General features: G+C 43.4%; 1 protein-coding gene across 2 annotated transcripts in view; it reads left to right on the top strand.

Moving 5' to 3' along the window:
• Positions 1 to 22,549, top strand: part of DRP2 (dystrophin related protein 2) — a 46,977-nt gene that overhangs the window by 2,058 nt on the left and 22,370 nt on the right. Inside the window, exons 2-7 of one of the 2 annotated variants that reach the window (XM_061409216.1) lie at positions 11,690 to 11,869; positions 15,045 to 15,164; positions 16,642 to 16,805; positions 18,555 to 18,711; positions 20,127 to 20,247; positions 22,021 to 22,289. In XM_061409216.1, coding sequence (XP_061265200.1) covers positions 11,753 to 11,869; positions 15,045 to 15,164; positions 16,642 to 16,805; positions 18,555 to 18,711; positions 20,127 to 20,247; positions 22,021 to 22,289 — 948 coding nt within the window. In that variant the 5' untranslated portion in view covers positions 11,690 to 11,752. The remainder of the gene's footprint in view (positions 1 to 11,689; positions 11,870 to 15,044; positions 15,165 to 16,641; positions 16,806 to 18,554; positions 18,712 to 20,126; positions 20,248 to 22,020; positions 22,290 to 22,549) is intronic. The other variant, XM_061409217.1, reaches the window with a different exon arrangement.

Here is a 22,549-nt window from a genome sequence, read left to right as displayed (position 1 = left end):
GTACCATCCAAGGAACCCCTCCCCCCAAAAGGCAGTGCTGCCAGTGGAAGTGATAAGTGTCCTGTCCCTGAAAGAAGAAAAGAGCCCCTCTTTTCCTGGGTGGGCTGGCTTTGACTCTGCAGTTCTGCCTCCTGTAAACCAGTGCCGTACAATGAGGGCACTTGGACAGGGCTCCTCTTCCCACAAGACTTGTCCCCCAGGCATTCAGCCTGAACTGTGGGTCCAAGCACACTTCAGCTCCACCGTCACCCAAAGGAGGGAGCATGGCTCGAAGCAGTGAAGTTAGCTAAGGTTCAAGAGCCAGGTACAGAGGGGACATTCAGGAAGCACTTCTAACCACAGACGTACAAAAGTTTCTAATGTGAAATCTGCCACAGTGTCAGAGAGGATCTGTTCTTGCTCAGTCGTGTCTGACTCTCTGTGACCCCATGGACTGCAGCACACCAGGCTTCCCTGTCCTTCACTATCTTCCAGAGTTTGCTCAAACTCATGTCCATTGAGTGGGTGATGCCATTCAACCATCTCATCATCTGTCATCCCCTTCTCCTTCTGCAAAGGAAGAATGGAATGGCAAACCACTTCAGCATTCTTGCCTTGAGAGCCCCATGAACAGTCAGAGAGGATAGGCTCTCACTAATGAAGCCTGAGAAGACAGCCTTCTACACGGGTCAGGGACATTCATAGGAAACCCATTCTGGAAGTTAAACTAGGAAACTACATTCCTGTCTTAGGAAAGATTCTTCTACACACATCAGTGACTGAAAGAGCAAGTGAGAGAAATCCTTCTAGGATGACATTTACCAAACTACCGATGTTCCACAGAACACTGTTTGCAGAGAATGTTAACAGATTCTGTTTTAAAATAAGGAGTGGTGGTGGGGGGTGGGGTGTATTCTATGGTCCAATCTTTTTCTTTTTTTGAAAATGCTTCGTAACTGAATTCTCCTTTTGGAGAGTCATCATGTATGTAAGTGTATTAAAGACTCTGAGAAGTACTGCTGTAAAGAAATCTGTTTAATTCTGTTCAACCCAGTGAAATCCACATGGATTTGATCAGGGACCTCTTTTCTCCATGGAAAAATTTTGTATCTTGCACATACAGTGTTAGGAATTGCTGCTCAAAAAAAAATCCTGGAATTAATTGACATATGGAAAAAACCTTATAAAATAATCTAATCCAGCACCACAGTTTGAAGGGTAAAAATTTGAGAAGTTTAATGAAATTGTTCTTTTTGAGTATCTGAGAGACTGGAACCCATATATCCCGATTCTCAGTCCTTTATGCCCAATTGCTGTCCTTTAGCAGGTTCCCTGGGCTTCCCTGGTGGTTCAGTGGTAAAGCATCCATCTGCAATGCAGGAGACTCAGGTTCAATCCCTGGGTCAGAAAGATCCCCTAGAGAAGGGCACGGCCACCCACTCCAGTATTCTTGCCCGGGAAATCCCATGGACAGAGGAGCCTGGCGGGTTACAGTCCATGGGGTTGCAAAGAGATGGACACGACCGAGCGACTGAGCACACATGCAGCAGTTTCCGTTCTGTGAAAATAGTCCCAGGGAAAAGAAGCAGGTTGAAGGAACTATCCTGTCATTTTTAGTGAGACATTTGTACCTTACAGATTTCTTTCATTATTTTGTTGTATCTGAAAATTCTGAATTTCCCTTTCAGCATGTGATTTGTTGCATTTTTTAAAACAATGTGCTAGAAAATTTGGGGGCATTCAAAGAGATGTAAAGAATAACGAAAATCAGGATATTCACCACCTAGCTTAACGAAAAAACATCACCAATAGACTTGAAATCCCCTGTCTATCCTCTGTGATCAAAGTTCCTCTCATGCATTTATTTATATTTGTACTGCATATGTATGTGTCTTTAAGCACCATATGCCACTGCTTTATGTTTTAAAAATGTATATCAATGGTACGTATCCTTCTTCAATTTGTTTTTTTTTTTTTTCTATTCAATGTTATATTTGTGAAATTCATCCACATTGTGACATGTGGCTCTGGTTCATTCACTTTTCACTATTATATAGCATTCCATTTAAGAAATATGCCACGATTTATTTATCCATTCTGCAGTTGATGGACATTTAGGCTGTTTCCAGTTTTGGGCTCACAATTAGGGCTACTATGATCATTTCTGAGGAGATATTCTTATGTGACTATTGCTATTGGGTATATATTTAGAAGGGAGTTGTCCTGTCACAGGATATAAGAATCTTCACTTTTGGGAGATACTGTCAGTTTGTTCTCCAAAATGGTTAATAATTTATACTCCCACCAGCAGTGTATAAAGGTTTCAGATACGTTGCATTAATTGTTTCTTTTTTCCTTTCCAATTCCTATATCTTTTATTTCATTTGGTTTTCTTTCTTCTTTTTTTAATTGGAGTATAGTTGATTGACAATATTGTTTTAGTTTCAGGTGTATAGCATAGTGATTTAGTTATATACACACATATACATATGTATTCATATTCTTTTCCATTATGGCTTATTATAGGATACTGAGTATAGTTCCTTGTGCTATAAGTAGGTCCTTGTTGGCCATCTATTTTATATATAGGTGTGTATATGTTAATCCCAAGTTCCTAATTTATCCCTCCCCCCTTTCCCTGTTGGTAACCATAAGTTTGTTTATTAATTGGTTTTTATAATAAAATTCTCCTCATAAGGATGCATCTCTGACTTTTTTCCCAATGGAAAAGAAATTTTCTTTCTCGAAATTGCTTGACAGCTACCTTCTCAGAAACACATCTCATTGTTTCCATTTGTAAATGAGGGGGTTGGCCTAGATAATCTCTAAGGTCTCTACCAGCTTGACAATCTGTGGCCCATGATTTATTCATTGAGAGCATCTGAAGCAGAAACTTGGTTTTTGGCTACATTGCAGGAATTATTTTAGGAACACATAATAAGGTTTGGTACGAATGAAATGTGTCTCATATCTTAGTGCCATGCTGTCAGGTAGAAAGGCAGTGCTGTGAGAGGGAGAGCCGTCATGCAGTGTCACCTTGGATTGGAAAGAAGAATCTGTACTCACAAAAAAGGGTCTTCTTTTCACTGCCTTGTTCTTTCCTGAGCCTCCCTATTTATTTTCATCCAAGAACAATAAATCCTTGTTATAAAAAACTTTATACACACAAACCTACAAAGTGTATAAAATCAACATGAGAGTCCCCTTAATACAACTCTCCAGAAGAAATGTCACTGAACAATTTGTGTATCCTTGTAGGGTTTCTTGGAGAAGGCAATGGCACCCCACTCCAGTACTTTTGCCTGGAAGATCCCATGGATGGAGAAGCCTGGTGGGCTGCAGTCCATGGGGTCGCTAGAGTCAGACACGACTGAGCGACTTCACTTTCACTTTTCACTTTCATGCATTGGAGAAGGAAATGGCAACCCACTCCAGTGTTTTTGCCTGGAGAATCCCAGGGATGGGGAAGCCTGATGGGCTGCCGTCTATGGGGTCGCACAGAGTCGGATACGACTGAAGCGACTTAGCAGCAGCAGCAGCAGTAGGCTTTCTTTCTGTGCATACACAGAAAGAAGAGATTTTTTTGTGTTTTGTTTTTTTTTTTTTTACAAAATTAAAGTTATACCAGACACATTCACTTTGAAACTGTTTTAAAACCTAAAACACATATCTTTGGCATCTGTTCAAATCAGTGGGTACAGACCTACCTCCTTCTTTTTTAACAGCTACATAATATTTCATGGCATGGTGGTTTAGTCACTAAGTTGTGTCTGACTCTTTTGACCCCATGGACTGTAGCCTACCAAGCTCCTTTGTCCATGGGATTTTCTAGGTAAGAATACTGGAGTGGGTTGCCATGCCCTCCTCCAGGAGATCTTCCTGACCCAGGGATCAAACCCAGGTCTCCTGCACTGCAGGCAGATTCTTTACTGACTGAGCTATCAGCGAAGCCCCTGTCACTTCATGGCATGAGTGACTGCAATAAGAGAAAAGATTTGAGTGCTTGCTAGATGGTAACTATGAACTAAGTCCTTACAACAAGGTTTGAAGTACGTCTTTCTGTTATTCTTGTTTCACAGATGCAGGGACTGAAATATGAAGTCAGGGATCTTGTCCAAACCTGAGCTGATAGGTCGAGGAGCCAGAATGCAAACCCAAGTGTGCTGGTTCAGAGCCCACACCCTTCACTGTCAGGCTGTGCCACCTCTCTGACACAGTCCACTTAACTAGTCCCTTGCTGATGGACATCCAAGTTGATTGCAGTCTTGCTATTGCAACCAAAACTGCAGCATTTACCCTCATCCACTTCTGCAGATATTTCTGTATGATAGGTTCCTAAACTTCCCCAGTTTATAGGTAGAAAGAGTTTATTCATTCATTCAAAAAATATTTACCTAGCTCTTAGGCACTGGGGAAGCTCTGAGGTCAGACTGGGAGAGTTGACCAGAATTTTACTTCCCAGATGTCCTAGGAAGGTCATTTAAATGGTCTGTAGGATTTGCCAGCTGGGTGATACCCCAGACCCACTGCATCCTGTCCATTCTTAATTGCTTGTGTCTTTGCCTGGCTAGTGGCATGTCTGAGTCAGCCCTTGGGCTCCCAGCTGGTGGCCCAGAGCCATGAATTTTCTCTACTTGCTAAGTGTTGGTGACCACAGTGCCTCAGAGCCCGAGTTCTAGAATTTACAAAGGCAGAAGAGTATAGCAGTAAAGAACTTGTATTCTGGCCTGGATATAAATCCCAGTTCCCTACCTCATAGTCACAATATCACTTTGAACAAGCTACTTATTGCTGTGTGCCTCCATGTTCTTATCTGCACAATATAGACAGCAGTAGTAACTACTTCATAAGATTGTCCCGAGGATTCCATGACTTCCTGTATGTAGACTGATTAGTTAATATATGCAAAACATAGAATAAAGTAAATTTTAACTGTTACTGCTTTTTGGCTATGGAAAAGCTGCTATATCAACCTTTCCATAAAACGGTTGATGATGTCTATGGCACTTTGGTGAGGAGTGGGAAAGAAGGGAGAAAGTAGCTGTTAAATAGCTAATGTATTCACACACCTCAAAATTCCAAAGGTACAAAAGGATATTCAGTAAAAACTGTATCTCCTCTTGGTGACACAGGGATTTTTAATTGTATTTATTTATTTATTTTTATGTTTGGCTGTGTGGGGTCTTTGCTGCTTTTGCACAGACTTTCTCTAGTTGCAGCGAGTGGGGCTACTCTCTAGTTGTGGTGCATGGGCTTCTTTTTGCAGTGCTTCTCTTGCTACAGAGCAGAGGCTCTAGGTATGCGGGCTTCAGTAGTTGCGGCACTCGAGCTCAGTAGTTGCGGCATGCGGGCTTAGTTGCTCTGCAGCATGTGAAATCTTCCCAGACCAGGGATCGAACCTGTGTTCCCTGCATTGGCAGGCAGACTCCTATCCAGTGCACCACCAGGGAAGTCCCCGAGACACAGGGCTTTTGTGGATGTAAAGAATTATTCTATTTCTCGACCCAAGCAGTGATTACATGGGGATTTGCTTTGTAATAATTCAGTATATTTTACACATATATTTTATGTACTTTTTGTAAGTTATATTTCTCAGTTTTAAAAAGAGGGAAAATAAGGGAAAAGATTTCAAAAGAGTGGAAGGAATTCTCCCATCTCTGTTTAGTAGCCACTTGGTTCCCTTCTCCAAAGGCAATCAACGTTAACAGGTTCTTTTGTATATTTCCAAAGGTATTTTATTGTATATATAAGCACATGTTTTGTTTTAAAACAGATTAAACTAACCGCTTTTTTATTTTCTTTTTACTTAAAACTTTACCTCAAGAGATCATTCTATATTGGCACATAAAGAGTTCTTAATTCTGGTTTTAATAGCTATATAGAATTCCATTGTATGCATACACCATTATTTATTTAACAAATCCCCAAGTAATGGACATTTAGGTCGTTTGCAGTTTGTTTTTTTCATTTCGAGCCTTGCTTCAAATGCTAACATTCTGTATACATCATTTCACACAAACACAAGAAATGTGTATATCCAAAGCCTTTCGCTTCATGTTCCCTGGAATTTGTACCTACAAAATTGAGGGACTGTACACTCACCTAATTGGAGTTCAATTCAATACATCAAGTCAGTTTGTGTCTCTTCCTGATTCCCTTTCCCCACTGGTAACCACTAGCATTTTCTATATCTGTGAATCTGGGGAATCTGTTTTAGTTTTGTTATATATACTTGTTTGTTTTATTTTTTAGATTTCACATAGTACTTGTCTATGCATAAAATAATCAACAAGGATATATTGTACAGCACAAAGAACATAGCCATTAGTTGATAATGACTTTAAGTGCAGGATAATATATAAAAATACTAAATTACTATGTTGTATACCTGAAACTAATGTAATATTGTAAACCAACTAAACTTCCATTTTAAAAAATCAAGTCAGGAGACATTCACTGAGTACCTGCTCTGTGTCTGGCTCTGTGTTTAAAAATGTGTGGAATAGATGCACAATACTGGATGCTTGGGGCTAGTGCACCAGGACGACCCAGAGGGATGGTATGGGGAGGGAGGAGGGAGGAGGGTTCAGGATGGGGAACACGAGTATACCTGTGGCGGATTCATTTTGATATTTGGCAAAACTAATACAATTATGTAAAATTTAAAAATAAAATAAAATTAGAAAAAAAAAAGAAATTAATAATGAGCATGAATTTTGTCCTCCACTAGCCCACAATCTTGCTTTCATGCTAAAATCCTGGTATTCCCCCACATGTTTTTAAAACTTTTATCTCTGCCCAAGTTAAACAATGTCTCCCACTGAATCCTTCTGGAAGGGCCTGTGTATGGTTTTGAGAATTAGGAAAAGAGTATTCCTAGTGGGAAAAAGTCACAGCTGGCTATCTAGCAGGATCCCTAGGGGAGAGCACAGATGAATGAATTCTACCCCAAAAGCATCCTCCATACTACTTCATACATCCAAATCTTCCTCTCTCACCTTAGCTCAAAAACATCTCTTCCATAAATACATCCTAAATCCCTTCAACTTGAAAGGAACAGTTCCTGCTCTGTGACCTCTCATAACTTGATGTCTGTGTCCTGCAGAAGGTATGAATCATTTCTCCCTTAAGTGATACTTTTTTTGTTTACATGTCTTATTTTCTACACTTGGCCATTTGGGGACCAATTCAGATTCATCTCTAATTCCTCACAGCTTCAGCAAGTAAAAAGGAGGAGTAGAAAGAGAATCAATATGTTCAGGTGGTAATTAGGACAGAATGGAGATAAATAAAGAGGCAGAAAGCAGAATCTTTGTGTAGAACAAAGAGCACTGGCCAGAAGTCAGGAGGTCCAGGTTCACTTGGGTCTCAGCTTCTTCATCTGTCAGATGGAATCATAATTCTGGTTGGGTCCTTTGAGGACCAAGAAAGACAGACAGTACAGCAGGCTACAAAAGTATGTTCTACTAAAACAGCAAACATTTTGATGTGTGGCAACTGTTAACCATTAACATTTTAGCAAATCAAGGTCTAGGAGGCGAAATGACTTGAAGTCACAGTCAATGGAACAGTCTGAAAAGAGCAGAGGATAGTCATGCCAGGATGAGAAAGAATTTATTCCTTTTTTGCCGGCATTGGGATTAGAAAATCTGAATTCCCTGATACATGGATTTGTTATTTTGTGAAGCATCAAACTCATATCAAGTCAGTAGAGGAGAATATGAAGGAAGGAATTTAATCTGTACAGAGGTGAACCTCAAAAGAGAAAAAGTTTATGAAAAAATAAATACAACTGGCCACTAAAAATGTAAGGAAAAAGTTAAGCATTTCAAGTAACTAAGGAAATACAAAGTAATTCTCAAGATGCCATCTTCACTTACAAAATTGGCAAAAGATATTTAAAAAAAAAAAGAATACTCACTGTTGGCAAGTGTGCTGGGAAACAGGCTTTCTCATAGATTGTTGAGGGTGGTATAAAGTGATCTAATTTTTGTTAGGGCAATTTAGAAGGATGTATTATTAATACAGGGCTTCCCTGATAGCTCAGTTGGTAAAGAACCTGCCTGCAATGAGGGAGACCTGGGTTTGATCCCTGGGTTGGAAAGATCCCCTGGAAAAGGGAACGACTACCCACTCCAGTATTCTGGCCTGCAGAATTCCATGGACTGTACAGTCTATGGGTCACAAAGAGTTGGACACAACTGAGAGACTTTCACTTTCATTATTAATACAAGTCTGAAATTGGTTTGTGCCCTTTAATCCAGAAACTCTCCCTTCTAGAAAATTATCTTAAGAATCACAAATATGCACAAGGCTACAAACTGCAGTGTGACATGTTTTACTGTTAAATTGTGCTTTGTCTATTCTGTGGAATATTATACAACAATGATTAAAGCTAACATTTATTGAATAGTGTACTATTGCCAGACACTGTGCTAAGTTATTTAAATACATTATTAATTTTTAATCATTAGAACAAGACTACAAGGGCAGTCATCCCCATTTTACAGATGAGGGCCCTGAAGCTCAGAGAGGTTAATTTCTCCCAGGCCACACTGCTAATAGGTTGAATAGAGTGGGTTTGACCCTAGGTCTATCTGATGCCAAAGCCCATGGCCTCAACCACAGGACTCTATAACCTTTGCAACCATTAAAAGTCATATGTTAGAGGAATAGTTAATGAAATTTTAAACTGATCCTGATATAAATGGCAAATTTAAAAAGCATGATATAAAATTATAACTATATAATTAATATATAATAAGACAATATATTATTTAATATATAAATTAATATATAAATAATATGACAATACTTCCAAAGTGCAAGTATATATTTTTCACAGAAAAACTACTGTAAGGACTCATACCTGTTAGTAATGGCTGGCTACCTCTGGATAGTAGTAGTATAGGTTATTTTTATTTTTAGTTATGATTTTCTATATTTTCCATTTTTCTATAAAGAACAGGTATTGCTTATATAATCAGCAAAAATTAAAAATGTTAATGTAAAAAGAGGTCTGAAAGCAAAACTTTTGTAGCCTTCATGCTTAGAATATGTCCATAGCAATACTTTATTTTTTATCTGAATGATTAATTTTTTAATTTAATTAATTTTTTCTTGGCTGCACTGGATCTTCATTGCTGAGTGTGGGCTTTCTCTGGTTGTTGTGGCAAGTATTAATTCTTTTATATTGGTGTTGGATCAGAGAGGAGCCATCTTTTCAATCATTCTTTGGGGTAATCTCTTTAGGGATGAGGAATTATGTAGCTGTGTGATATCTAGGGACTTTGATCACAATAAAATGTCCTTCAGACCGTAAGTTCTTGCATTTGTGTGATCTGTAATAGTCCCCAGTTTTTGGACCATGGACCCATGAGGAGGAGGGAAGGGTAACTTAGTTCAAGGAGTCCACAGATCTTTAAATGTATAAGTGTTTTTCTCACTCTGTAAGTACTAAAAGTACAGCTCCTTTGTAGGTGTGAGTGGGTGAAGTGAGATTTTTTTTTTATCTTTAAGAAGGGGCCCTTATGTTGGGAACCAGTGAAGTAGAAACTAAAAATGGTGGTTATTTAATCAGCAGTATCAGGAATCATCACTTATATGTAGGATCTAAAAGGACATAATACAAATGAACTTATTTACAAAACAGAAACAGATTCACAGACTTCAAGAACAAACTTATAGTTGCCAGGGAAAAGGATGGGGGAAGGATAGTTTGGGAGTTTGGATATGTACACACTGCTATATTTAAAATGGATAACCAACAAGGACCTACTGTGGAGCATAGGGAACTCTGCTCCAAGTTATGTGGCAGCCTGGATGGGAGGGGAGTTTGGGAGAGAATGGATACATGTATATGTATGGCTGAGTCCCTCTACTGTCCATCTGAAACTATCACAATATTGTTAATCAGCTATACTCCAATAAAAATTAAAAAGTTAAAAAAAAGAGAGATGTTCACTTCTTGCCATTGGATCAAAGTTTGCACATCTTTGTCCAGCACTAAAAGATACCACTTATATCACCTGCAAGCATTGTCTTAGCCACCCATCCTAATCAGACGTGTGTACATTCACCAAACTGTCAATTGGTTTGGTACATTTAACTTTTCATTCTTGTCTTAGCTGTTGACTTCAAAAGCTGAACATGTCTCAAGAATAGCTTATTACAGAACACTGACCTCACTCCCCTACCACACCAAATTTGCTTCTTCTGTTTTCCCCTCCTGCTGTAGGCAACATTATTCATCCAGTTCCCAAATTATAAGCCTTTAACTCCTTCACCTCTCTCACTTTTCATATCCAAGTGATCACCGAATCCACTGTGTTTTACCTCTTCAGTGTATCTCAATGCCACGTTCTCTGCTCCCTCCTCCCTGCAATTGCCTGCCTGTTTTGACAGCTTCTAAATGGATTCTTCCTTTGGGAGACTGACTCCACAAGGTAGACAGAGGGCTCCTACGAAAATGCAAATCTGGTTGTGTCACTCCCCTGCTGAAAATCTTCAGTACCTCCATATTGTCTATAAGATAAAGCCTAGAATCCTCTGCTTATCATTCAAGCCATGACCCAATCTGGCCACAGCCTCATCTGGTACTCCCCGACAAGGCACCTACCTGTACTCTGATCTGCACCATACATTTGATTTTCTGCTGTTTGGAATGTTCCTTTTTTGTTTTATCTTCTCTGTCTAATGGCAATCCAATTTCTGTTTCATGACTCACCTCAAGAATATTTCCTCTAGGGAGACTTCCTGACATGACCAGGTAGGGCTCACTTCATCCATCCCTTCACTCCATCCCATAAATACTTCTGCCATTAATGCAGTAACACTTTATGGCTTGATTTTCCCCATGTCTGTTCTCTCTGTATGTGAACTCCTCACCACGTCTTTTCATCTCCCAAACTCCAGCCATACTGAACTTACTGTTCTCTGAGCATGCTGTGCTTTTTTGGGTGACATCCACCTTTGCACAGGTGGCTCCCTCTGCTAGGAATGCACTTCTCCCTTTATCCCCTTCTCTGCATAGGCAAATATCTACTCACCCTTCAAGACTCATCTCAAATGCAATCTGTCTGACATCTCTGCATATGCTCAGATAGAGTTAATTATTCCATATTCTTTGCTCCCCTAACCTTCTGGTGAAACCTCATTTGTAGCATCTGCTGCATAAGTATTTTATTATCATTATCAGCTTACATGGGCTTCCCTGGTAGCTCAGTGGTAAACAATTTGCTGGCCAATGCAGGAGATACAGATTCAACCCCTGGGTCAGGAAGATCCCCTGAAGAAGGAAATGGTAAACCACTCTAGTATTCTTGCCTGGAGAATTCCATGGACAGAGGATCCTGACACTCTGCAGTCCATGGGGTCACAAAAGAGCCAGACATATCGACTAAACGACAATCAGCTTACACAACTGTCCCCCTCCATCTCCCACACTTTATCCCCATGCAATGAGATCTCAGACAGCATATCATCTTTTTGTGTCTAGCACAAAGCACAATAGAGAAACAATAGATACTTCCTTGATCAATTATTAACTCAAGTCTTTTATGGTGCTTTATGGCCTGGGAAAAACTATTGGATAGGTCAGTAATCTTTGAATACTTATTGACATAACTGGTCAAGGCACCCCTGGGTAAGTGATGCATTTACAAGCCTTTTCTATATTTTGACTCTAAATCTGTCCTTGTTACTCTTCCAGGTGCTTATGCTCAACAGTTGACGTACTGCCTGTCCCCACCCACCCCCATGAGCCTCGGTTCTGATGCAACCTATGGTCATGCAGGGATGCCCTTACACCCTCCCACGATGTCATAAGTGGCGGGAAGCTGACAATTTCCATCATAGCTGCAGCCTCCGAAGCACCTGCCCCCAGCCTCAGGTAAGAGGCTCATGGCAAAAGACAGAACCGTGGAGAGAGGGTGGACGTAGGATCTGTGTGTGTTCTTGTGGGTATCCATGCTTCTTAAGGCTCAAGGGTAGTCTTCATACACATGAAACCCCTTGCACAGAACGAGGCCTCCTCTGGCCCATCCCTGTCATTCATGAGGCCTTTTATGGGGCAAAGGAAGTGTGTTGATCTGGACAAGCCAAAGAGCCCACAATGGTTAAGGTGGCTGGTTTCATTTAAGCTTCCAGGGGAGGTCCCGGAAGAGTGTGCTCCTTTAGGGCATAACCTAGGACAAGGCAGGACCTTCCATTGCCTTGACTTCTCTGTGGTTTCCTCATATTCTGTACCTGCAGAATATCTCCTCTCCCTCCATTGGCTCTTCCTCTCAAGTCCCTGATCCTACTCACAGTTCCTGGGTTAACCCCACTAAGGATCTCCTGAGCTTCCTACTGGCCTGTCCTCTCTCTCTCCTCCCCTACGACTGGAGTGGTGGGGCTGAGTGTGCCAGCCTGTGTGTGGTGCCAGGTGGGCAGAGGGTGTGTGAGAGGCAGTAATCCCAGAGGGCAACCCACTTTTCTGGCAATGAGGGAAGTCCAAGGGAAAGTTGACTAGACAAGGGAGACGTCTAAGCATATTTTGGCTTGCCCTATAATGCTTAACCTTCCCAGGTGGCTCAGTAGTAGAAAACCCACCTGCCAGTGCAGGAGACACAAGAGACTCAGGTTCAATCCCTGGGTGGGGAAGATCACCTGGAGAAGGAAATGGCTACGTGCTCTAATAGTCTTGCCTAGAGAATTCCACAGACAGAGGAGCCTGGTGGGCTACAGTCCATGGGGTGGCAAAAAGTCAGACATGACTGAAGCAACTTAGTACACATAATGCTTTGGGGTTCAGAGGCTATGGGAGTGTGTGAAAGTACTATGGTTCTTAGGATCTCGCAGATGGGCTGCGATGCTGGGTCACTATGGGTGGTGTGAACAGCCACTGAATGTATATGGTGGAGGAAGAGAGATACCAAGGTGGCAGGGATGGAGAATGTAGGTACTGGGGAGCCCATGTAGGCAGAGAATGAGAGACAATGAAGGTCCAGACAGTCATAAGCTCCAGGCCTCCCAAGCTGTTTTGACACATCTAACCATAGAGAATTCACTGCTTGTAACATATTTTCAAAGCCAGTGTCAGCTAAGAGTCCCCCAGCAAACTTATCCCTTCCCTAGAGTGGGACTTTCAGAGGGTCGAGGGATTGAAAACCGTGGGTCCTTCCAGAAGGCTTGTCCTGCTCGTTGCCCACTCCCTGCAAGCTTCACTACCTAGGCAGTGGGACATGAGGGCTTAATTTTGTGACAGAGAATGGTGACATCAAGTTCTCTCGGTTACCGTCGAGTTTCTTCTCTTCTTTCTCTACAGCTCTGACTTTGTCTTAAAGTTTCAAGAGATGAGGAGAAAGTCCTATGGGGAGCGGGGAGACCAAACATCTTGGTCACAAAAACAGAAGTAGAAGGCTATTGATAGGGAAAGAAATCAAGGATTAGTCATCATTTGCTTGAGGGCCTGGCTCTGCTACAGGGGACTGTGATTCGTAGGGGGAACTCCGAGGGGAGAACAGGGTAAGGGAGTCTATTAAGGAAGCCAAACTGGGGGGTGGCGTTTAGGAAACTAGGGCTTCCCTGGTGGCTCAGATGGTAAAGAATCTGCCCTCAATGCAGGAGACCAGGGTTTGATCCCTGGGTCAGGAAGATCCCCTGGAGAAGAAAATGACAACCCACTTCAGTATTCTTGCCTGGAGAATTCCATGGACAGAGGAGCCTGGTGGACTACAGTCCAAGGGGTTACAAAAGAGTCAGACATGACTGAGTGATTAACACTTTCACACTTTTCACATTTAAGAAACTAAGAAGGCTGGAGGGACTGAAAGGCTAACATGGGTGGAGCCCAGTTCATCATGGGTGCTTCCATCAAACCATGACAATTTCATTGTGGCTGGATCACAAGAGGCCATTTCTAACTCTAGGGCATTCCCAGCCCAGGGAACTCTGTGAGGATGGCTTGGAACCAACCAATTACCCCAGCATAAACCAAGCTGCGACCCGGAGCTAGAGCTGCTCCCTGCTCTTTGCCTGCTGTCCCCTGCCATTCTGCCATCCACCCCACATGGCCCCACCCTGGACCCCAAGAAAGGCTCAGGCAGCTGCTCTAACTATTCCTGTAGGTGGGCCTCAGCATGGAAACAATGTGGAACTGTGGAAAGCCCAGAAGACTCTGTGGGAGATAAATGAGGATGGGAACAGAACCCTTTTTGGTCGAAACGAAGTGTTTTCCCTCAGTGCTGGGGCGGGGGGTGGGGGTCAGCTTGGGAATGTTAACCTTTCCCCAGGCAAGTCTTCTGGAAAAGGAGCGGCCACCTTCAGAAGCGCCCCTCAGGCCAGTAGCCTAGGACAGCAGAGGCAGGGTACAGGAGGCTCCATGCACCAAGCTCCTGGGTTCCCTCTTGCCCTCCCCAACCCTGCGGAAGTCCAGGGCACATGCCCAGAGACCATGTGTTTCCCCCTGGCCTTAGAGTGCAGGGGGAGGTCTGTGGGGACAAGGCTCTCTGTCCTTTCTTCCCAAAGGCAGGACAGAGCCCCCCCTCATTTTCACTGCTGGCTTGAGTCAGTCTTCTCCTGCTCACCATCCCACGGCTCTGTCCTTGCATTCATCCCTCACTGTCTCTGAGGACGCTTATATGCTAAAGGACAAGGCTGATCCTCAAGCTCATTGTCCTTCCAGGCCTTGGTGAAACTGCTTACCAAAGGTTTGTCACCAAAATGATCTGATCTTTTCCTCCACCTCAGGGTAGGGGAGAGGGAACTAGAGGCAGAGTGAGTTCTTTGTGTCTTCCAGGCAAAGGGAACATAAATCAACAGAAGCTCCCCTCTGCACACCCCTCCTCAGCACCATGGAATGCCCAATCCCACTCTCACCATCCTTGCCAGCCTGGGAGGGCCCTCCTGGCCCCGGTGTGGCGGGCCCAGTTGGGAGCGAGCCGGAATTCCCAGGGACAAAGCCCTGATTCACTGTCCCCAATCCTGACATAGCCGCCCCCTCTGGATTCCTGGGGGGTCAGTAAACAAACAGGGTGACAGATCCCGCCTCCTGGCCTGGCTCAGCTCTGCTCGCCCTCCCTTAGGGAGTCTGCTCAGAGGCTGTCTGGACTCTGCCTGCAGCTCACCAAGCGCTGAGTCTGGGTTCATTCGGAGGAGCATCATGGGGCTGCCCAATCCTGCAAGCGGGTCCCCAGGCGGCACAGGTAGGGTCCACTCATGGGAATGCAGAGCAACTGACTCTAGAGCTGTGCCCTGGAGCTTGGCTGTTCTCCCACTTCTCCTTCTGTGTATGGCTGTGAGCTGTGGGAGTTTTTTTTTTTTTTTTTTTTTAAATCTTGAATATTCTTTATTCTATAGATTCATGTGTGCTGAGTCACTCAGTCATGTCCAGCTCTTTTCGACCCATGGACTACAGCCCGCCAGGCTCCTCTGTCCATGGGGATTCTCCAGGAAAGAATGTTGGAGTGGGTTGTCATACCCTTCTTCAGGGGATCTTCCCAACCCAGGGATCGAACCTGCATCTCCTTTGTCTCCTACACTGGGAGGTGGATTCTTTAGCACTAGTACTAAAGAAGCCGTCTCTTAGTACAGGTTGATTATGTTTAACTGCTGATTCCTATGATTATCACTCTTACTATGACAAATTCTGCCAGCACTACTGCCCAGATGAGATCCTGGAAGTATTTGTGTTAAGTTAATTAAGTTCAAATTGCCCAAACACTGGCAACCATGGCATTCAAGGTAAGCCGTAGGCTCATAGTTCAGTGTTCCAGAGTTTACCCAGCCTTCTAGAAAAGAAAGCTGAAGGGCTGTCCCACAAATTCAGAGAGAGAGACCGAGAGAGAGAGAGAGAGCTATCTGTAGTAGATGTCCTACTTCCAAGGGGGCCTTGGTGCCCCCTTCTCCCTCTTCACCACTCGTATTTCCCACCACAGTCAGGAGAGTCCTAAAGAGCACTGCTCATCTTCAATGGGTTGAGAAAAGGCTAAGGCAGCATTCGGGGTCCTGATCTCCAAAGAACTCTGACAAGAGTCGACAGCTAAGAGGCTCCCATCACTTGCTCACCCTGTAGGGTATTATGGGGTTTGGGGGAATGGGGGTTGTGCCAAGTAGCCCTTCAGGAGTTAGCTGTCTCCCTCGCAGTTCAAGACATGCTCAGGCAGAAGCAGAAGGGAGTGAAGGACAGGGGAGTGTGGAGAGGAAATCTCAGCCTGGGAAAACCCACCTGCATGCCTGCCTGTCTACCTGCTCCCCTCCTGTGGAAGGAAAATGGCCCTGCTGGTGGCTGAGCTTCTTCTAGTCTCTCCTTACCCCTAAACCATACATCTTTCTCACACAAGACTCGCCAGGCAAGTTGGGAAACCAATCTTCCCATTAAAAGCACAGCTCAAAGTGCTTAACATATGTGTTAAGCCCATGTGTGTGGGCTACAGTCCATGGGGTCACAAAGAGTTGGATATAACTGAGCACAGCACAGCACTAAGAGAGGACCTTGCCATGAACAGAACCGCAGAGTCTTTCTTTCTCTCAACCACTCAAACACATCCTAGAACCAGCCCCTTCTCCCCTCCCCACCCCCATACCCCCCTGCCCCGTTCACACTTGTCCTATGCTTGGCTTGGCACAGACCAGGGTGTGGCACACTCCAGGGATTGTAGAGGTGTCTGTGTTTCTGTACAGGTTAGAGCTGCTGCCGCCACCCCTGCGCCTCCTCACAATGGTGCTGGGGTACCCTGCCTAAGTCCAAAGCTATTCAACGGGTCTGTTGTTGCCGCCAGAACCCTGGAACCACCAGCCATGAATCTGTGTTGGAATGAAATCAAAAAGAAATCTCACAATCTCCGGTAAGGCCTGGAGCCTCAAAACAGGGGCTTTGGGGCATTGGTGGGGATGATGTTGGGCTCCTCTTGCTCGTCACCCTCTTCTCAGCCTTCTTGTCAGCTTCATCCTGTTTTTCCTCCTTTTCATGCTCTGGTGCTGGGGGAAGAACCCTGGGTCAGAAATCAGGAGACTTGGATTTGAGTCTTGGTCTTTTTCCTTTATTTTTATTTATTTTTTAACACCAAAAACATTTTGTTTTGGGTTATAGCCGATTAACAATACTGTGGTAGTTTCAAGTGAATAGCGAAGGGACTCAGCCATACATATACATATATCCATTCTCCCCCAAACTCCCCTCCCATCCCGAGCCTCAGTCAGCTGTGTCACCTTGGAAAATTGGTTTCAGTAATCCCTGAATGTTGGCTTCCACTTGTTTGGATTTTTTAAACAACAACAACAAAACGAGTAGAGGAATAATGCTTGTTCTATTTCCCAGTGTTGTTATGAGGACTCAAATGAGATATGAAAACACTTTCTGCACTTAAAAGCGCTGATGTATAAATGGAGGATTTGATTACTGCCCGCCTTCCTCTCATAACTGTCTTCTATCTTAGTAGCTCTCATCTGCTTTTTCACATCTTTTAAAAAATTTTATTTATTTATTTTAATTGCAGGATAATTGTAGTGGTTGTTAGCCTTCTCTTCCCATCCACTGCTTATCCCCCACCCATGCCTCCCTAAGCTAACAGCAAATCAGTAACTCAGTTGTCCCTCTTTCCTCTACCCTTCTCTATAACTCCCCTCCCACTACCCCACACCAAACACACACTTTTCCTCTCTACTCTCTGTCATCAAAGACCAAACTCCTGGCTTCTGGTGGGTTCTAGTGGAGATAAGGAGTGTACAGAAGTTGAAGGAATGCAGGCTCTGAAATCAGACAACCCTGAGTTTAAATCCAGTGACTTTACTGTCTGACCTTGGTAAAATTACTTAACTTCTCTGGTCAACACCAGTGGCTACCTCTCAAGGTTGCTCTGAGAATTAGTAGAAGCAAAAATTTATGTAAAAGCCTTGGCCGAAGAGGTAGGGATGGAATAACCAGTTACCAGTCATCTAAGGGGAATGGGTTCAATGGCTGCACACAGCCTGGACTGGCCTCTGGCTTCCTACCACTTGGACTTCAGTTCACGGCTCATTCGTGGGGAGAGGGGAAGGCAGACAGAGATGATTATGCTGCACATGTTTTCCTCCTTCTGTATGTCAAGCTTCTAGCCTATGTTGCCCTCATCCTTTGGGACCCCTGGGCTGCTTGTATTTGTATGCAACCTCACACACATGTGTGCCCACACTCAGCCACCTGGCACACCCTTTCCACCCACTGCATCGCTCCTGCTCAGAAGGCAGCCTCTGGGAAGCCTCTGAGGATGAACAGTTTGGCATGACTTGAGTTCCTCCAGGACAAGAGGGCAACATGACAGTGTCTCCACTAACGCTCTTGCTTACTTCACTACCTTTCACAGCCTGATTCTGGGTGCACAGCTGAATGAACTGAAGTCCACCAAATGTTTTGGTACTGTGCTCTATGGGGAAGTGTCTTGGGAGGCTCTGAGGGTGGGTCAGAGGCTGGGTTCTGGGCCTTCTCCCACTTCAACCAGAGCAGCACCTCTTTCATCTGTTTATATAGTAAGATTCCACTTACATATCTGCTGGGGAAAAATGTTTTGCTGCTTAACAAGAGGACTGAAAATCACTGGTCTTACCATTGTGTGCAGTGCCCGGCTAGAGGCCTTCTCAGACCACAGTGGAAAGCTTCAGCTCCCTCTCCAAGAGATAATTGACTGGCTCAGCCAAAAGGATGAGGAATTGTCAGCTCAGCTGCCCCTACAAGGGGATGTGGTCCTGGTGCAACAGGAGAAGGAGACACACGCGGTAGGTTAGAGTTACAGAGGCTGTGGTGTGTAGTCTCTCGGTTGGGAAGGGATGTCTTCTGCAACGCCCTGACAGACGGATGCTCAGACTCTGCTTAGATGCTTAAAGTCACTGGAAGCTGTATGCAGTCCTGCTGGTCTGTGGATGGCACTCCAGAGAATAAGTCAAATCTCCCCCCTTTTTACATCCCATCCAATATTGGCCTCCCTTAAAATGCTTCCCTGATTTTTAACGAGGACATGGGAAATGAAATGAACATAAAATAATATTCAGTGAAAAAAACACACGATACAGAACTGTTTATAGGTAGATCTCAATTGTATAAAAATCAATATAGATGTGTAGATGTGTATGTGTGTATACACACATAAAAAGGAACTCTATCAAAATCTTCACAATGGGTAACTCCAGGTGATGAAATTAGTTCTTTTTAATTTTGTTCTTTTCATCCTTTTCTGAAATTTCCAAGATTTCTGTGACATATCTTTCCTCTATAATCAGAAAATAACAACAAATGCACTGGAAGAAATGATCATTATGTGATGTGATGTGATGTGACAGAGGTGTTAGCTCAAACTACAAAGGCAATCATATTATACAAATGTATCAAATCAGTGTATTGTACTAAATCAAATCAGTACATTGTGTTAAATTTACACATTGTTATAGGTCAATTATAGCACAATTTAAAAGATGAATACAATACAGCAAGAAAATAAACAAACTATAAATGAGTGCCACAGTATGGCTGAATTTTAAGACAATATGTTGAGTGAAAATAAGAGTCAAATACAAAAAAGAGTACATACAGTGTGACTCCATGTATATTAGTTTTGCCAATCAAAACTAATCAGTGGTGGTACAAGTCAGGATAGTTGTTACCTTGGGGAAGGGGAGGAGGAGAGAGTGACTGAAAGAGGTCATGACAGGGCGTTCTGGGATGCTGGTGGAGTTCTGTTTCTTCATCTCAGTACTGGTTACAGATATGGAATCACTTTATGGAAATTCATCAAGCTGTGATGAAAGTACACTTTTGATTTGCATACGCATGTATATTTCAACAAAAATTTAATTAAACTTTTCATATAAATCTAGCCCATCCTGGTTTTGATTTCTTAAAGCCCCTTTCAGAGGACTTTCTGAGTCTTCCAGAGAACCAAGATTCCTAGCCCCAACTCCCCATATTTCTCTCTACCTTGTGGCATAGACAGATCCATTTCAGAGTAAATAGACCTTCCAGTATCAAAGTTATTCTTTTGCCTATAGAGAAAACTGCTCCTCTTTTAGTCAGAGTAGCCCAAAGGTACAGGATATCAAATTGCACTGAGGAGAAGAAAGATTGTCAATTGTAGGATGGAATTCAAAGCAATTGAAAGACTTTCCTTCCCCACTGACCATGTTGCTAAACTTCACAGGCCTTTATGGAAGATGTCAAGTCTCGAGGCCCCTATATTTACTCTGTCCTGGAGTCAGCTCAGGCCTTCCTGTCCCAGCACCCATTTGATGAATTAGAGGAGCCTCGTTCTGAGAGCAAAGGTGGGTGGTCTTCCTCTCTTTCATCTTCTTCTTGAGCTATGAACCATTAAACACCTTTATGTCCATCCCAAACTCATTTTCTCAGCTGTTACCTAGGAGGATAATTTATTCCTAGGAGTCCAAAATTGGGAAGGAACAAGATTCATACTCTAAGAAAAGCAAAGAGAAGACCCTGGAGCAGGGGAGTTGAGTGTTTGGCCCAAAGCTGTATGTGGCTCTCTGGAGCATCGTGTGTGGCCGTCTAAGAAGACATGAAAAAGAAATAAAAAAGACTCAAATGCATTAAACAAACTCAGTAAATAAAAGTAGTAGTGTGTTCTTTTAAAACGTACTGCTTTATTCCAGTATAGAGAGGCATGTGACACTGCTCCAATCAACTAGCAAATAAAAATCCTTTCAAAAAATATTTAAAAATTAGGTGATGGTACTTGAGAAGAAAACTGATTGTGGCTCTTTAATTCTGACCCTGATGATTTCTGGTTCTCTTTCTCTGATGGAGTGGGTCACTGTAGGTCTAAGTTTAAATAAGGCATCAGGGTGGGATCCATGGTGTTTAGTTCCATGTGATGGCCCAGCAAGCCCTCTTCTTCAGATAGAAGCTTTGACACTCTGAGACTGGCTATGAATGACCTGACAGGACCCTTCATTAATGGAGCCCTTTGTCGAGGCTGTTGACCCTCTTAGTTTGCCTTGAGCCCCTGCTACTGAGTACTAACCAGTACTCAACTTACCACCCAATGGGCCTCAGATAGAACAAGCTCAAGAGAGCAGGGCAATTCCAATTAGCCTGGAGTTTGGGGGCTCTAAATCTACTTTTGAGGGGAGGTCTGAGGGAGGAGAAGGAAAATTACAATTTAGGAGCCTAGGTGGAAAGGCTGGGGAAGTTATACTAACCTCTCCTCTGCTAGACCTTCATAAAATGCCCCCCTTCTTTGGAAGGAACTGCACAACAGACAGTGGGCTTCCCACATGGTGCTAGTGGTGAAGAACTCACCTGCCAATGTAGGAGATATAAGAGATGTGGGTTCGATCCCTGGGTCAGAAAGATCCCCTGGAGGAAGAAATGGCAACCCACTCCAATATTCTTGCCTGGAGAATCCCATGGACAGAGGAGCCCGATGGGCTACAGTCCATGAGGTCACAAAGAGTTGGATGTGACTGAGGCAACTTAGCACACACACACAATAGACACTAATGCAAAATTACATTCCAAGGTCATGTGAATAGAACTCTGGATTATTGGCCTTACTGTGCCTCTTAAATATTTTACTTACTCTTTACCTTGCCCATTTCTTAAGAATATGAGGAAATCCTCATGATACTATAGGTGGAAAATACCAATATGGTCTCTTGACTGTGGTGGTGGATCCATGAGCCTACACATGTCATAAAATCACATAGAACAGAACACACACATATACACAAATGAGTAAAAGTAAAATTGGGGAATTTGGAAAAAAATTTCTGGATTGTGTCAATGTCAATATACTATAATTTTGCAATATGTTACTATTTGGGAAAACTAGCTAAAGGGTACATGAGATCTCTATTATTTCTCACAATTGTATATGAATCTACTATGAACTCAAAATTAAAGTTTTAATTTTTAAAAAAGCCGCATTTATAAAAGGAACTCAGCCATAAAAAATATGTATTTGTGTGTGTATGAAAACACACACACAGCACACACCTGTTTACAAAAGGCTGTCTTTGTCTTTCTGTGGGCCACCCTTGCCTGGCTGGCCTGACCTGACTTTATGACTGCCCTTGCAGATACCTCTCCTAGACAGCGGATCCAGAATCTTAGCCGCTTTGTGTGGAAGCAGGCAACAGTGGCCAGTGAACTCTGGGAGAAGTTGACAGCCCGCTGCGTGGACCAGCACCGCCACATTGAGCGCACTCTGGAGCAGCTGTTGGAGATCCAAGGGGCAATGGAGGAATTAAATGCAACTCTGACCCAGGCCGAGGGAGTCCGAGCCACTTGGGAGCCCATCGGGGATCTCTTCATTGATTCACTTCCCGAGCATATCCAGGCTCTTAAGGTATGCAGGCCCTCTCCCCTGGCTACCCAGAGACCAGATACTCCACCCAGACCCTGATAGTGTTCCTGATGCAGAGGCTCCATTGTTGCCCTGGACTTCAACAGAGTCTCTTCCAGTTTCTCTGCTGGATTTGGGGGCTGGTTTAGCTGAGGGCTTCCCTGGTTGGGGAAGGGCTTCCCTGGTGACTCAGATGGTAAAGAGTCCCCCTGCAATGCAGGACACCTGGGTTTGATCCCTGGGTTGGGAAGATCCCCTGGAGA

This window comes from Bos javanicus, chromosome X (genome assembly GCF_032452875.1).
Source record: "Bos javanicus breed banteng chromosome X, ARS-OSU_banteng_1.0, whole genome shotgun sequence".
In the NCBI taxonomy this organism is placed as follows: domain Eukaryota; kingdom Metazoa; phylum Chordata; class Mammalia; order Artiodactyla; family Bovidae; genus Bos; species Bos javanicus.
Note: the sequence above shows the minus strand (reverse complement) of the source record. Positions and strands in the feature narration are given on the sequence as shown.